General features: G+C 43.1%; 1 protein-coding gene across 1 annotated transcript in view; it reads left to right on the top strand.

Annotated features, from left to right (window-relative positions):
• cacna1g (calcium channel, voltage-dependent, T type, alpha 1G subunit) overlaps nucleotides 1–17,530 on the top strand; it is a 409,969-nt gene extending 392,439 nt beyond the window's left edge. Inside the window, exons 36-43 of the mRNA XM_037691266.1 lie at nucleotides 741–819; nucleotides 1,119–1,240; nucleotides 1,661–2,083; nucleotides 4,492–4,644; nucleotides 12,081–12,203; nucleotides 13,340–13,547; nucleotides 13,676–13,845; nucleotides 16,221–17,530. Coding sequence (XP_037547194.1) covers nucleotides 741–819; nucleotides 1,119–1,240; nucleotides 1,661–2,083; nucleotides 4,492–4,644; nucleotides 12,081–12,203; nucleotides 13,340–13,547; nucleotides 13,676–13,845; nucleotides 16,221–17,246 — 2,304 coding nt within the window. The 3' untranslated portion in view covers nucleotides 17,247–17,530. The remainder of the gene's footprint in view (nucleotides 1–740; nucleotides 820–1,118; nucleotides 1,241–1,660; nucleotides 2,084–4,491; nucleotides 4,645–12,080; nucleotides 12,204–13,339; nucleotides 13,548–13,675; nucleotides 13,846–16,220) is intronic.
• Nucleotides 17,531–17,739: the final 209 nt, after the last annotated feature.

Genomic DNA, 17,739 nt, shown 5'->3' with positions numbered 1-17,739 from the left:
TATATATATATATATATATGTATATATATATGTGTGTGTGTGCATGTGTGTGTGTGTGTGTATAATTAAATGCAAAATAAAAAATTTAAAATGTTGCAATCTGCACTAGCACAGATGCTTTGATTGTCAGTGAAGCTCTTGGTGCAAACATCTCTTTTTAAAAGCTTTGTGAACAACATGGATGTGCAAAATCCTGATTTGCGTCCAAAAAAAGTACATAATCATTGATAAATCCAGGCCTGTGTTCAAATATTGAAAACAGTACAAATTTAATATTTTGAACATCTACCCTTCAAAATGTATTACATGTCTACTGCAGGATTATTGGCTTGCTGATAGTTGTAATACATGTAAACAGATCTCACTTGTAAATGAGTCTTCGAGGCTCAGTGTGATTTATCTGTATAAATAAAGGTTGAATGAACATGTTCAAATTAAATATCTATAACTTAATGAGTACTTTACTTATAAACCTCACTTGATCTAAAGTGTGCTCTTGTACAAATGACAAATATTGAGCTTATGCAGCATTTTATTTCTGTACCTTGTAAATTGGTGATTAAAAAAAGCGATCTGTTTAGTCGATCAACCCATTAGCGTTCCTTGTCTTGTGTTTCAGAGATAGCAAATATACATTCTTGTTTAATTAATTTTTTGCCTTTGACAAAATTATCAAGACTTCCAACATGTTTTTCCTTTATTTTTATTGACTTCTTCATCTTTGCTGGTTGTCTTTGCAGGTGGGCAATCTGGGTCTACTCTTCATGCTCCTCTTCTTCATCTTCGCAGCACTGGGAGTGGAGCTGTTCGGTGACTTGAGTATGGACACATGCACTATTTAAACAGTTAAACTGGGAATATCAGCTTGCACAGGCATGAACCAAATGTTCAGTGCTACTCTCAGTGGGTTCAATCTCCCTGATTTTAATTGCTTTCCATAATCCTTTGTTGAAACACCATATTGATCACTCTAAATGTGTACCAGAGTTTTTCACATTTATTACACAGAATCTCTAATTATTTGACTTCTAAGCCCTGGGAGAAGTCACGAATGTTAACATCCTCCCATCCGTCTTTTGATCTCTGTTTCTGTGTTCGTTTTCCGTCTGTTTTGACAGTTTGCGATGAGCTCCATCCATGTGAGGGTTTGGGTCGTTACGCCACTTTCAGAAACTTTGGGATGGCATTTCTGTTGCTCTTCCGAGTTTCCACTGGGGACAACTGGAATGGCATCATGAAGGTAACACCATCAAAGACACGACACGTGCGTGCTCATATTTAACTACACTAGCATTCAAGGGTTACATATGCACCTTTTGTAGTGATGTCCTTTATAATTGTTTATGTGACAGAGCATGTCTGTTTCGTATTTCATGTTTTGCTTTGTTGTTTTAATCAGCAAGCTTTACTAAACCATCCCTAAAAGATGCATCTGTTTTTAGATATTTGTGCTGATGTAATCCAATTAATTTTAATATAAAGTGTCATTCCTTGAGTGAATGATATTAACAGACCAGAAATGCACCACTCTGCACAGAAGAGAAACAGAAACTAAACAGTTACACGTTAAATACATGTCTTCATACAACTAATAGTTACCTCAACAAACGCCATTTTATTGTTACAATGTGCTCATGGTGTGTTTTCACCTTTCATTCAGGACACGTTGAGAGACTGTGCCCAGGACACGGGGACCTGTTACAACACTGTGGTTTCTCCCATCTACTTTGTGTCCTTCGTTTTGACGGCTCAGTTTGTGCTTGTCAACGTGGTCATCGCGGTGCTCATGAAACACCTGGAGGAGAGCAACAAAGAGGCGAAGGAGGAGGCAGAGCTAGAAGCAGAGTTGGAGCTGGAGCTACAGATGGAAGGGGCAGACACAGGGACAAGGTCACCCCAGCTCAACCCTCTTGCACTGGGTATAGACAGGTCAAGTTCAGGGGGTTCCCCCTGGAGGTCCACTGGAGGTGGGGACATGGAGCAGGATAGAGAAGGTCCTATGGACCCGCTCACTGCTGATATAACCAGAGACTCTGTAAACATCAGAGCTGAACCACCCTCTTGTCCAGAGCCACAGCTGGAGGTAAATGGCCATTTATTTTTATACATTGCATGTGGCAGGGTTGTTCTTACAATGTGGTACTGGTGCATCTGTGTTTCATTGTGCTTTTAGATTTAGATTTTTATTGATATAAGGGAAAATGGACTTTCAAGAAAAATAAAAGTTAAAGGTTTGAATCTATGAACATATAGGATGTTTTTGCTTAGTGATAGAAACTCTGAATGTTAGGCCCCAACCACAATGGGCCCTATGTCTCTATGATTTCTACAATCTACACAACTTATTTGCAAGTGGCAGGATTGTAACAAATTTTATGAACCACCTTCAGTGCGAAGGCAGTTACAGTTATGTACACTACTGCACTTGTGGGACTTGCCAAGTACAGTAGTTCTTAATATGCATCTCTGCATTGCTCTCCTGCACGTCATAATGTATGCGCCCCACTCCAGCACAGTTTTCTATGACTGCACCAGGATACATCTGTGAGTATATGGTCTACTCTGAGTAGACTCAAAATTTTGTAGCAATCGTGTTTGAGTCAAGGCTGAGGCTAACGTGACCAATCATACTTCAAATTGTAGAAAAAACAAAGTTATTTTCATGTATGCAGACCCCAGGTAGTAGATATGCTGTCATCATGCTCCACCCAGAACCATGACAGGCTGCCATCATTATAAGAAACTAAAACAAATTTGTTACCATTGTTTTTTGCATGCTTAAAACCAGCATAGACCTATCAGATGTAACGGAGAGACAACTGTCTTTTTAGTAAGCCACTGAAGACCTCACCTCCTGCTTAGAACATCCCTGTTTTTATTTTCCATCGTAGCGGGTTCATCATCGGATCACTGGGTGCTTCAAGACATCCCTTCCAATTTGCCAGATTTTACAAATAGTTTCTAAAAACTTTCCCAACTGTTTAGTCAATATGTACGTTTGCAAAGGCAACAAAATCAAAGTTTTGATATGCTTGTTCTTTCCAGCTGCAACAGATGTTCTGAGGTCACTTCCTGCTGGTCCCATGCTGGAAAATCAGTTGTATTGTCAGTTTCTGATCATCAAATTGACTTGTTGATCCATCATCTTTACCTGCTTCTTCCTTTTTGAGTCATGGGAGTCACTGGCATCCATATCCAGCTATCACTGTGCAATAAGCAAGGGACACCCTGGACAGGTCCATTACAGGGCCACATAGAGACAAACGGGACAAACAACCATTCACTCTCTCTCACCTAGGGACAATTCAGTTACCAATCAGTCTAACATGTATGTTTTTGATCTGTGGGAGGAAACCGGAGTACACGGAGAAAACCCACGCAGCACTGAGAGAACATGCTAACTCCACCCAGAATGTCCCCCAGGCCGGAATTTGAACCGGAGATCTTCTTGCTGAGAGGCAGCAACTCTACCAACTGATCCAACGTGCCGCCTTTGACTAGTTTAGTCCAAGTCAGTTTAGTAGTCACGAACTGTCCTTCTGCTGTTCACTTTCTTTATATGAATTAGTTATTGAAAACAACTAAATCTGACGTGGTAATGGGCGGTACTCATGAGACAATTGGACATTATACAGTATAAACATATTTATTGTATACAACCCTTGTCCAATATTAGAAATGTGCCTGATTATCAGTAATTCTCCCTTTAGGTGCTAATCCTTTGGTAAAATATGTTTTTAACATCACATGTACAAAACAGGCACTCTTTACTGATTAGACACATTTGTGGAAGCATGTGGGTCGTTTACTCAACAATCAGAACCGCATTCGTGTTCATTATTCTGTGAGATTCTGACTCATACCGGGATGGTTCACAGTTTGTGTGTGTGAGTTACTGTGTGATTGTGTGTGCATGTGTGTGTGTGGTAGCAGGGGGATGGGTGGGTTTGTGCCAGTCCCTGAAGGCACCATGCCAGTGTCAGACAGGTCACAGTGCCGTGGGAAAGGTGAACCCTGAGGTCTTGTTGTTCACTTCCTCGGCTATTTCCAGACGACAGGGACCTTTTAGGGAAAGGAAGTAAGATGTCTTGCTATTGTCATCTTTCCTCTTTCAGACTTCTCAGTATATGCTGCAGTGCTGTAGGAGTGTCCCCCTGTGGTTCTGAAGGATAGTGCATGTGAGCGTTAGTGGATTTGGATAAGAGGTTTTAAATGCAGAATGTTTAGTTGGTAAACCCTATAAAGATACTTTTGATATCTAATCTAGTTCTTCAACTTGTTTTTATCTGTCATTCATGTTCATGTTTCTGTATATTCTTCCCTCCTTTCTTTCAATGTGACCTTCTTTATGCATTTATTTATGTATTTCTGTGTATATTTATCTGTCTTTTCTTTCATTTGTGTCCCATTCTCGTCTTGTCTTTCAAATTTTCCTCCCCATTCGTTCTCTCTTTTCCTGTCTCCTCCCCTTATCTTTCTGCATTATTCAAGTGTATCCAGCGGAGAGCACTGTTTGACACAGTCTCCCTGGTCATCCAGGGTTCAATGGAGGGCGAGCTGAGCTTGATGGACAACCTGTCGGGCTCTGTCTGTCACTACTACGCGCTGCCTTCCAAGCCCAACAAGCACAGCTCCAACAAGAAGGTCAATAATCTCCAGAAACACTCCAGATGACTCACTTTCCTTATGACACCCAGTCGTTCTCGCTCTGCATTATGAAGAGTTAAATGTTTTGGGGGGTTTTTTCTGCACAAAAAACAATCATAATTAAAATATAGCATAGCCTGAGAAATGTTCTATTTTGGCTAGAGATGTTTAAACATAGCAAAGTATTATGTTACTACAACAAAACAAAAGTAACATAATTAAATTGATTTTCTTAATAAACAGAAATACACGGTCCACAGGTTTGTCTGACCTGTGTACAGAGTTCCTTGGTCTTCATGTTATCTTGTTTTACTGACAGATGTTGATTCTAGGCAAAGATAGGAGTAAAATAGTGAGAATATTTGACATGCAGACCAAAAGAGGAGCTTCAAAGTAAAAAAAAAAAAGTGGTCACAAGGATGCTCCAATTTTTGTTATATTTTCTAAATATATTTATATAACAAAATTATCCTAATAAATTTCATTAATCAATAGTATTTTGTGTTGATTTATTAATGATAAAAAGTACTTTTCATTTTAAAGTTTGGGGGAGTGGTGGCGCAGAGGTTAGAGAAAGGGGGGCCTGTGATCGGAAGATCGCCGGTTCAAGCCCCGGTACGGACAACATCAAAAATGTGGGTGGGGTAGGTGAAGTACCCACAACTGCCCCCACCCTCACTCACCCCACTCTGGGTCCATGAGCAAGGCCCTTAACCCCCATCTGCTCCCTAAACAGGTCTTTCTTGAAAATGAGTTCTCGTGGCTCAATGAGACTACCTGGATAAATAAAGGGTAAATGAAAAAATAATAATTCCATGTTATGAGTTAGTAACAAAACGATTACTGAAAGGTGGGTGAATATTTTTACCATCCACTGTGTTGCAGTCCACTACTCTCAGCATTTAGTACTTAATACTCTTCTAGTTTCTTTAACGATCAGCAGAAAGTGGTCTAAGAGATAAAGACTAACCTTGCTGTTCATTTATGGATTAAGCATTTTTATAGTTAGTGCATAAATATATTAGTGCATAGTCTGGGTTGCTAATAACAGCTTTCTCTAAACTTTGGGACAATTTTCTAGTAAATTAATGTAAACTGTGAATGTAATTATTATTTTCTTAATTACGCTGTGTATTTATAAAAATAATATTAATAATTTATTTATTTTTTCATTATGAATTTATTCATAAGGACAGTGAACGTTAATCAATTTTCCACAAATATAAATGTGCCATAATTAGCACAATAGCTACATTTTATTGGTTGTCCTAAGCATATTATTGTTATTAACAACAATAATAATTATTAATAATAATAATAATAATAATAATAATAATAATAAGTTCCCTCTCACAAGCAAAAAACATGCATGTTAAGTTAATTGGCAACTTAAAATTGTCCCTGTGATGATGATAATAATAATAATTATTATTATTATTATTATTATTATTATTGTTGTTGTTGTTGTTATTATTACCTGGACGTGTCTCCAGTCCATCACAGGGACACGTAGAGACAAACGAGACAAACAATCATTCACTCACTCACACCTAGGGACAATTTAGAGTTACCAATCAGCCTAACATGCATGTTTTTCGTCTGAGGGAGGAACTCGAAGTATCCAAAGAAAACCACGCAACACCAAGAGAACATGCAAACTGCACCCAGAAAGGTCCCCGGCCATGATTCATTCCCGATCGAATATTGGGGAGTGGTGGTGAAGAGGTTAGAAAAGGCTAGTCTTTGATTGAGAGGTTTGAACAGTGGTGAGAACTTGTCTTTAAGAAATCAACTAAAATCCTGAACCTAATGCTTCAAAACAGGTGTTCACAAATCTCTGTGTGTCATCATCTTCATACATGGAAATATAGTGCTGCAGTTAAATATAAATATTAGTTGGGTAAAAATGGAAAATTGTGAGAAAAGTGAGATGAGCTACACTGACTCAGTTCAGACTACAAATCTTAAAAGATCCTTCAGTTTTTGAGCTAACACAAACTTTTTGACACAATGTTGGCAGTAAAATGGTTGTGCAAAGAAGTCCATGCTGTCTGAAGAACTTGAGTATAAGGTTCAGTGAAAGACTTTAATGTGATGTTTATCTTGCAGCCTTTCAACCTTTACCATTTATGTACTGGCATTCCTCAACTATGGATATTTTCTCTTTTCTAACCAGTTTTGTTAAACCCTCAGCTGCTCTCGTTCCTCAATTCCATTTGTGTTTGGCAGGTTCTTGGTTGGCTTCAGCAAGCTTTACCTCCCTTACACACTTTGCTGCCATTCAGTGTGTGTATGTGTGACGTGCGTGTTTGTGTAAATGATTACCGTCTTTTCCTGTCAGTCACAGCCGTGTTTTAACTCACCCAAGGCACTTCTGAGGCCAGCTGAGCAAACTCTTACAGTTCTGAAGAGAAATGGCTCAATCGGCTGGTGGTGGAGGCGCTGAATATTGCATCATGATGCCTTGTTTTCTCATTTAGGATGAAAATGTGCAGTTACCTTGGAATAGTAAACTTGTATCCTCTAAAAGCTTTAAATGGCTTGCAGTGTCAGAATTAGATAGAAAAGGACAGCCTTTTCTTTCTGGTTACTTACCAGTAAAGTTTTCCATTCAGTACCAGCTCCTGTTTCTGTGTGGACTTCCAGTTTGCCTGTCAGAAAGCATTTCCCTTGTTAAACTAGAAGACTATCCAGCAGCTTTTCATCATCGTTGTTTAACATCCAGACGCCCAGACTGAAACCAAATTCTGCAGATTTTAGAATTAATTACATCTTTCATTTTACATTCTAAACTTTATTATTTTACATTTAAATGTTGTCTGCATAGTTAAATTTCTCCTAATTGCATTGTATTGTATCTCTGAAAGTGTGGCTGTCTCCTTTTCAGCATTTCTAGTCGATTGCCTTTACATAGATTCACGTAACTGTATTTTGCTCTAATTGTTTGCATCTCAAATAGGCCTCAAATAGTTAAATCAATAATTTATTTTAGCAAAGTAAAGTCAGGCTCTCTGGACGGATTCTTCTTGTTGAAACATTTAGTCTTTTTGGCCAAAAGACTTTGCCAGTCTGCGGACCTGCAACAAACTCAGTCTTATGAATAGCACCTTCACATAGTGGATCAACCAGTTTGCTGGTGACATCCAGAACTAGCTGTTCATATGATAAAGGAGGCCCATCAGCCTAACAATTGGTCATTAGTGCTTTGATGGCCGCTTGCTATTCACAGAGGTATAGCAAGCATGCTCAATAATCCACCTGGATTATTGAGCATGAACTTTGGTATTTACAGAGGGCTAAGTGATTGTAAGAGGGGGACAGTTGAACACAGATGCCTTCACCCCTTTTTAATGATGGACAGGTTCTCATAAAGGTGGCTTCCTTCACTCCTCTCTCAAACCAACATTCCTTTCTTTTGTTCCTGCAGATGAGTAAATGGCAGAGTCCTGGCCTGATGATGTTGCTCTTCTGTGCTGGGCCATCCTTTGGCCAGTGGCTGTTTAGTTTCCCTGATGAACTGATCACAGCCTTCCTGGCACTGAACAGCTTATACAATTTTACTCCTGGATATCCTAACTGGGTCTTTCTGAAAAAAGTGAAGAAACCCAAACAGGACTCCAGCAAGCCATCAGGTGAAAAGGATAACTCTAAACCCAGACCAGTGTTCATTCCGTATGTTTCAGGAGTTTCAGAGAAACTGAGACATTTATTTTGTAAACACGATGTCCCAATGGCTTTCAAATCCCAAAATGCTGTACATTATGGCAAAGACTGTGGCAAAGACTGCAAGTATCACTCAGCTCTCTGTGAATAGCAAGTGGCCATCAGGGCACAAATGTTCTATTGTTAGGCTGATGGTTTTTCTTTTGCATGTGAAAAACTAGTTATGAGTATCACCAGCAAACTGGATGATCCACTATGAAAATATGCAAAAGACTGATGGAACTTTGCCACTGTCTCAACTCTCATCGGCTCCACACATCACAGCACTAGTTAAGGGCCTGCCCACTGTCGGTATCCACACCACTCAGCTTGGTTTATGGGACAACCTTGTTTGATGTTCCAAGTGGGCTGCTCTGAGTGGCTGATTTTTATGTAAGCAGATAGGAACCATCGATTGGCCAGCAGAGCTATGCCACTGGAAGACCCACCAAGCAAAACTGAAAACAATATCTGAACCTCCACTTCCTTATGGTGTTGATGGATGACAGCACAAGAAATGAACGCATTTACAGAGAGATACTGGAAATGATTGCACAGCATGGCTAAACCTGGATTTATAAGCAGTGCCGAGGTAGCCATCCATCCATCCACCCATCCATCCATCCTTTCATCCATCTATTATCTTCCAATTGATCCAAAGTTGGGTCGCAGGGGCAGCAGCTTGACCAGGGAAACCCAGACATCTCTTTCCACAGCCACCTCTTCCAGCTCTTCTGGGAGGATTCCAAGGTGTTCCCAGGCCAAGTGAGATATGTAGTCTCTCCAGCCTGTCCTGGGTCTTCCCTGGGGTCTCCTCCCAGTTGGACATGCCCAAAGCACCACCATAGGGAGGCGCCCAGGAAGCATCCTTATAAGATGCCTGAACCACCTCAACTGGCTCCACTCAATGTGGAAGAGCAGAGATTCTACTTCAAGTCTGATGACTGAACTTCTCACCCTATCTCTAAGGGAGAGTCCAGCTACCCTGCTGAGGAAACTCATTTCATCCGCCGGCATCCACAATCTTGTTTGTTTTTTGGAGGGGGGGGTGTCTTTACCCACAGCTCATGACCTTAAGGGAGTGGTGGCGCAGATGTTAGAGAAGGTGGGCCTGTGATCGGAAGATCTCCGGTTCAAGCCCCGGTACCGACAACATCAAAAATTTGGGTGGGGTAGGTGAAGCACCCACACCTGCCCCCAACCTCATTCGTCCCACTCTGGGCCTTTGAGCAAGGCCCTTAACCCCCACCATCTGCTCCTCCAGGTGTCCTAGATAGCAGCTCTCTGCTCCACACAGAGGGCTGTGGTAGCTTGATGGTCTGTGGTTGCGTCAGGAAGGGCATCTGGCGTAAAATAACTGCCAAATCTTCGTGCGACTTAGTTCACTGTGGTGACCCTTAATGCAGGGAGCATCCGAAAGAGAGAAAAAAAAAAAACACAGCTCATGACCATAGGTGAGGGTAGGAATATAAACGGACTGGCAAACAGAGAGTTTTGCCTTGAAGTTCAGCTCCCTCTTCACCACAACAGACCGGCTTAGAGTCCGCAATATTGCAGATGCTGCACCAATCTGTCTGTCAATCTCACGCTCCATTCTTTCCTCACTCGTGAACAAAACCCCAAGATACTTGAACGCTACCACTTTAGGCAGAACCTCACCCTTGACCCAAAGAGAGCAATCCACCCTTTTCTGACTGAGGACCATGGCCTTAGATTTGGAGGTGCTGATTCTCATACCAGCCGTTTCACACTCGGCTCCAAACTGCTCCAGTGAAAGCTGAAGGTCACGGCACAATGATGCCAACAGGACCACATCATCTGCAAAGAGCAGAGATGGAATCCTGAGGGCACCGAACAACAATCCCTCTACCTCCAGTCTGCACCGGGAAATTTAGTCCATAAAAAGTTATGAACAGAATATGTGACAGCGGGCAGCCCTGGAGGAGGCCACCACCCACCCTGAAGTGGTCCGACTTAATATTGATAATATCAACCAAATTCCCACACCGCTTATATAGGGATTGGCTCCTAATCCCAAACTCGCAGAGCACCCCTCACAGTGTACCCCAAGGAACGTGGTCAAAAGCCTTCTCCAAGTCCACAAAACATGTAGACTGGATGGGCAAACTCCCATGACTAATCAAGGACCCTAGTGATGGTAAAGAGCTGATCCAGTGCAACACGGCCAGGACAGAACCCGCATCGTTCTTCCTGGATCTGAGTTTCAACCAACGATCTGACTCGCTTCTCCAGTATCCCTGAATGGACCTCACCAGGGAGGTTACGGAGAGTTACACCCCTAGAATTGGAGCTCACCCTCTCTTCTCCCTTTTTGAAGAGCGTAACTACCACCCCAATCTGCCAATCCAGTGGCACTGCCCCTGATGTCCATGCAATGTTGCAAAGGCGTCTTAACCAAAGACAGCCCTACAACATCCTAAGCCTTAAGGAAATCAGGATGAATTTTTCCCACCCCAGGACCCTGCTGCCTCTGTGCTTTTGAACTACCTCAGCAACCTCAGCTACAGTTATGGACACACCAACCTCAAAGTCCCCTGACTCAGCTTCCTCCATGGAAGACATGCAGGTGGGATTAAGAAGGTCCGAGAAATATTCCTTCCACCTCTTGATGACATCATTGTTTGAGGCCAACAATGGCCTACCTTCACCGAACACAGTGTTAATAAGTGTTGCTTTCCCCTCCTCAGTCACCTGTTGGTTCGCCAGAATTTTCTCAAAGCCGACCGAGAGTCTTTATGCAAGGCCTCATTGAACTTCTCCCACATCTCAGCTTTTGCCTCAGCAACAGCCAAGGCTGCAGACCCTTTGAACCTCTGGTACCCCTCAGCTACCTCTGGAGTCCCACCAGAAGACTTATCAGAAGACTTATATGGACAAAGAAAAACAAGGAACTCAGTGTCCCTTGTCTGGACATGCATTACCGAGGCCCTACCCTGGAGCCAGGCCTGGAGGAGGGGCTCGTCAGCAGGCGCCTGGTGACCAGGTTTCTACCCAAGGGCCTGGTTGGGCCCAGCCCAAGGAAGAAACATGGTTTTACCTTCCTGTGTGCCCACCACCTGCAGGAGGAGCCATGCAAGTCAGGTGCACAATACCATGGGCAGTGGCCAAAGGCGGGGACCTTGGAGCTCTGACTCTGGCTTACCAAAGCTGGCTGTCTGGCAGTGCTGAGATAAGCTAACAATATTTGAGTCTGATTATAGATGATTACCTACCACAATGGGCAGAGTGGGTCAAACAGACACAAAAAGACCGGTAATGATCCTGTCCACTTTGCATTGATGATCCCGCCCAGAGTGGGAAAACAGGTCAGCATCCACTATACACATGCCACTATAGTGGCAAATCACCTACACCTGAGAAAAAAATGAGAAGAGGAAAGCTGAGTGGAGCCACATACTAATGGCAGAACACCATGTTTGCTTGCAGCTCCTCGGACTGAAGAAGTCTTTTGGATAAAAGAGGAAATGTTTCGACAAAGAAGAACCATCCAGGAGCTGGTTCAAATCTTTAGATGGATCTAACTGGAGCATGCATCAGGACATTAATTGATATTTATTTCCTTGTTGTTTTTCTTCACCACAAAACTCCAATGTAAACTTATTTTATGACACCTACCTTCATTTTCTGCTAGCTTCAGGTTTTATTTGTGTACTTTATTATGTGTGTGCACCATTCTCTCTATTCACCACTGGTTCTCTCTTCCTGCCTAGATACCCCTAGCGGAGATGGAAGGTCTGTCTCTGGCCTCAGAAAAATCCTGGTCCCTAGCTCTGACAGATGACTCGGCCCCTGATGATTTTAACCCCCTCTTTCTAACCAGTCTGGAATGCAATGTACTGACAGTTCTTTTTTTTCTCCTTTGCCATCGCCCCTGTCACTGCTCTGTCCTGCAATAGTTTGTGCTGTCCTTCCCAGGGCACTTCCTCTGCCACTTGGACTCCTACTCACATTCTGGGGTGTAAAATATTTTAGTTGACAGGGGAAAAACCACTAGACCCAATGCTTTTTATAAGTGAAACTTTCAAATTCCTCCTGCATTTTAGATGTTTGTGTACTCGACAACGATAATGGTATTCTCTGACACCGAACCTTTTTGAGTGTAGGTCCACAAATACTGTTAGTCTAAAAAAAAAGATATAGGTACTCACCCTTTTGGATGTAACTGCTTTGTAGAATTTTATGTTTGCCTGTGTGATGTTACTGTTGTTCAGCAGAGTAGGGGGTGGGCGGTTATGGGGTGGTGGGATAAATACAAATGATAAAAAAAGTGTGACAAGGTTGCTGGAGGAGCACATTTGGCCGTGGAAGTGCAAATTTAATTATGTGCCTAAAATTTTATTTCTCACTCACCTTTCCAGCCTGGTGTCTGTCTTTTAATCCAGTTCAGTAGAGTAGTGCATCTCCTCACCTCAATATACACACCTCATCTGACACTTTTGTTACTTCCCATTTTTTACTCTGTGCTTTAGATGTGAATCCACGTCTCTTCTCCAAAGGTCTTTCGTTCGTATCATGTTCTGTCCTGTAGCACAGTAGTTCCTCTCTTCACCTGGAGTGGTCGTGTGTGTGCATACAGGATTGTAACGTGCGTTACAGCTTGTCAATCGGCTTTGAATGTGAACTGGTTCTGTAGCAGGTCAGGCTGTTGCTCGCTGCTCTAGACGACACACAATCATGGAGTGAGCTACCAGATAATTAAATAACTGTGGGATACAAGCGGATTTCTTATTTTTTTATAAATAATAGAAATTGATACATTTCTGCAATCTGTGGCAGCTCTGCTCCATTTAACTCCAATGTGTAAAGATGTGTGTTCTCTATGTATGCAGATGATCATTGCCTATTTGTTCATGTGGTGTTTTAGAGATCAAAGACGTGAATTCTGGTGTGTGTATGCGTGTGTGTTTGTGTGCCTAAGTAGGTTCTTCCCGGTGTACAGGGCCTCTGATTCTGTGCTTTGTTTGTCCAGCCAGAGGAGCTTTGTTCTGAGGGTCCTCTGAACGACAACCTGCTGAGCGTCAAAAAGCCTGCAGTGGGAAGGACCCACTCTCTGCCCAATGACAGCTACATGTTTTTCCCCCTGCAACCCTTGGGCCCATCTTCTCCAGCTCCAATGGGACTCGTAGCACAGCCACAAGAACCCCAACACATATTAGGCACCCACAGGGCCCAATCAGGTAAATAAATTATTTTGACAAATGGCTCTGAGAGTTGTTAAGGTGACATCTGCTCTCAAAGATCAAACTTATTACTTTTTCTTGGTAAACTGTGTTGTTGATTTGTCAGTTCTGTGCTCTGTGTGCAGGCTCCAGAGGCTCGGTCCAGTCGCAGCCGGAGGAGCGTTCTCAGCAGCTGACTGTCCCCACAGACTTCTTCCGACCCATCAGCCCCCACAGCCACTCAGACTCCGAGAGTGTACCGCGACAACATCCTTCCAGATGCACACATGCACTCAGTCGCACACTCCGCCGACAGGTGACTACACCACACCCAAATCCTCTTTTCACGTCTTTAGCCTTCAAACTCTGTGACTGTGAGAGTTGTTAACTATTAGTTGTGTCTAATCGTATCATAAACCTAATCTGATTTTAATTCTTAAACCAATAGGGGAAATGAGACCAAATTATTGAAATATTGGGAAAAAATGTCCCCACAACACAAAAAGATTGATGGAGACAAATTTATTTTACTGTTAAAAAGTGAAATATTAGAAACAATAACCCTTCCGTGATAAACTCAAGAGTTATCCAAGCCAGGATCAAAGTCAGTGAACACAAATTGAGCGGTCAACATGAGATAAGACAAGGTGATGGACGGGTGTCAATGAATACTGCAATAAGAAGTTCTTTGTAAAACTTTACAGAAACGTTGTATTTTTCATGCTTTCCAATCCCTTCCCTGAAGAGGTTTTAAAACTGTAACTTCAGATAAGCTGGTTCTGGTTCTGTGCATGTTCTGAATTATTTCACTCTTTCCTCTTTCTCTTTCATGCCCCTCCTGGTATTCCCATTAATTTGAATTTCATTTTTCCACTTGGTATCTATTATTCGTTTGATCTTAGCTCAGTTGGACCCAAAAGCCGCCAGACCCTGAGCTACTGCTCAAACACAGATACTCCTGTTTCTGAAGCTGCAAAAAGACTTTGGCTGTCATTGGGCCTTTCAGAAACACCGGACTCCATGTTCAGAGACTTTCAAACACATTATTTCATAAATACAGACTTCCCTCTTTCTCCATCTTTGTCCTCCATTCACTTGTTTTTTTTTTTTCTTACAGCTGCTGACCATCAACCACAAACAACATCCAGAACTCATAAAGTTGATATGTTGCTTGTCTCAACACTAAATTTAAAGACAGTTAACACCACAACCAGAGCTAAATTACATTTTGTTTAGATGTTTAGTAATGTCAGATGATGTATAATAGTTGGAGACAGGTGTAAGGTGGCTAAAATATCACCCAGAATGCAGTGCACTTAATATATTTTAAACTATACAACTCAGGGGATTCCTACATAAAATGCTGCCTGTGTGCATTTGGCCATTTTGTACTCACAGTAAGATGATAGAGCACCAGAGATTTTATAACACATATATTAATGCTTATAGCCCCTTTTGTTAAATTAATAATAATACGAAAAGCTAGAGTATTAAAAATTTTAGTATTGTTACATGTTGCACTTTTTAAAAATCTTTTTTGGTGACTGGTCATAGCCAAGTTGTGATAGCTTCGTTTGACCACTAGGTGGTTCTGTTGTTACACTGTTTAGTGCTTCTGCAGAGAAGTCTAGTTTCCTCCTTGCTGACATGTCAGGAGAATATCCATGACTTCATGAGCACATCTCAGCAGTCACTGTAACTTCTAACCCTTCCTTCACTGCAATTATTAACATTCACCCCTCCACCTGCTGACCTTGCACCCCCCAGTGTTAGTCTGAGTATTAGCAATCTGTCTCTGCTAATCTAGAGGTCAGAACCGAGGCTGCACTCATCATAATTAGTAAAAAAAAAAAAAACTTGTTTTAAATAAGAAGATGGTCTGCAGGGGATTGTGTCAAAAGGCAAGGGTTGGAGAGTCATATGACCCAAAGATCAAAGTGTTCACCAGCAGTAATACTCTGAATATTTATCTCCTGAATGAGAAGTTTTAAAGTCGGATTGTTTCTGTAGCTGTTTTTATTTGAGCAAACAACACCTCAAGTCTGGATTTTATCTCACACAAACAGGAAGAGGATTAAATTGCTAATGCTTACAATGAAAAAGTACTGTCTAGAGAAATTTATAAATTACCGTGACTGTGATACTGATGTGAAAACTGAAGCTGTCAGTTCCTATGAATTCAAATAACTTTTGACCTCCCCCCACCCCCACCCAAATTAAAATCTGGAGTTTAATTTTTGACTTTTCTTGGCTGATATATTTACTCTACAAAAAAAAAAAGTGCCAACGTTGGCAAAGTTTTACCAACATACGCATCTAAAATCCACGGTGAGTGGAAATGACCCCCCAGCAGTGACAACAGGCAGACTAAGAACACATCCAATTATGACAAAGGTGCATCCTCCTGACAAATGTTAACCTTGAAAAGTGAAACAATAAAAATCAAGTGTATAAACCAGTTTTTTTTTTGGTGGGGGGGGGGGGGGGGGGGGTGGGGTAAATGACAGGTAAATGTTACAACAGGTAGTGCAGACTGTGAGAAGTCACGGGACAGATGGTGAACTTTGACAAACCGCTGCTTCTCATCCTTCATTCCTTCATGCTAACTGCTCTCAGTCCTCACATTGCACATGTGCCTCCACGTCCCCTTCAGTATTTCACCTCCCCTCCTTTTCATGCCCCGTTCTCCAGGTTGCAGTGTCTACTGATTCTCAGGAGGCCCTCTGTTCGGACGGAGCGGGTGGGAGCAGTGAAGGACTTTTAAACGTGGCAGCTTTGGGCCTACCTCTATCCTCCTCCTCCTCCTCCTCCTCCTCCACCTCTCCTTACTCCTTCTCCCATCATCCTCATCAGCAGCAGCAACCAGCGCTCTGTCTGATTCCTGCCACACCAGGCACCTCTGTGTGTGCACGCCCCAGCAGCGTGCACACACAGCACCACGACCAACACTGCCTCACATCCTACTCCTCGTCCACCTCCCCTCTGCATCCCCCACTCTTACCAACCCCACTGCAGCAGCAGCAGCAAACGGAGGAGGAGGAAGAGGAGGAGGAGGCCACCGAGGATCAAGAGGTGTCTCTCATCACCTGTGGAGGACTGGCTGATAGCGACGACATCATCGTGGAGGATGGCAGCAGTGGCAGTAACGAGGGTTACCTTGGTCCCGCAGGCTGCCAGGAGAGTCAGAGTTCATGTTTGAGGCAGCTCAAGAGGTTCCACAGTGTTGACACGCAGGACCGTAGCACACTCCTGCCCCGCCCCCGCCCCCACTCCTGGTTGGACGACCCGCACCGCCACTCTGTGGAGGTGTGTTCGGCGAAAGACCGCAGGCCGCAGCACAGCACCCACTCCACCTCCTCCGGCTTCGTGTCCCAGACTGACAGCCTGCAGATGCACAGCCAGGTTCCTAACCAGAGCTCACTGCCCTCCCCCCGCCGCAAGAAAAAGACAAGCCCGCCCTGCATATCTGTGGACGCCCCCGACGAACTGGAGACACAGTCAGGCCTCTACCCCGTGCTAGGCGGACTGGGGGTGCCCCCTCCTCTGCTCAGCAGGGACACTTGTCTGAGAAGGAGAGTGCCCTCCAGTGACTCCAAGGACTCGTTTGACCTGGGGGTGGGAGAGGGCTCTGGGCAGGAGGGAGGCTTGCCCAACCCCAACCCCAAGCTATTGACACTTCCCAGCTTCTCTTTTGAGAAAACAACCTCTGAGCACTGAACACTGACACTCCAGCCACACACACACACCCAAACCCAGAGAAACATTCACACATACACACGTATACACACACGATGCACTTTGTGTGTCTTGTGACGGTGATAGTTCTAGTAATAATGCTGTAGAAAGTAATAACGGTAAAACTACAACAGTAAAACCATTCTTCATGAGGAGTGTGGTGCTGTAGTAGTGTGACCTTGTCTTTATATCGTTACTGCCAAAACTACCGGAGAAGACGTGAAGGCCTGCATCAACAAACATGACTGTTTCTTTTCTGTGACGCCTGCGAAGCCACCGGCTGCAGCCTGACCCCCGAACCTCCAGAGCAACACCAGCACCTGGTGGCGGTCAGAACCGCCTGGTGTTACCCAGGGAGGACCTGGTCAGTGGAGGTACCAAGCAATATGAACGTTTTAGAGACACTATTTTCTTAAATTATTGGGCCATAGTGTTTGTACAGGATGTTGTTTTTTTTATTTCATCCAAACTGTTC

The sequence above is a fragment of the Nematolebias whitei genome, chromosome 17 (genome assembly GCF_014905685.2).
Source record: "Nematolebias whitei isolate Nwh7 chromosome 17, NemWhi1, whole genome shotgun sequence".
NCBI lineage: Eukaryota > Metazoa > Chordata > Actinopteri > Cyprinodontiformes > Rivulidae > Nematolebias > Nematolebias whitei.
Note: the sequence above shows the minus strand (reverse complement) of the source record. Positions and strands in the feature narration are given on the sequence as shown.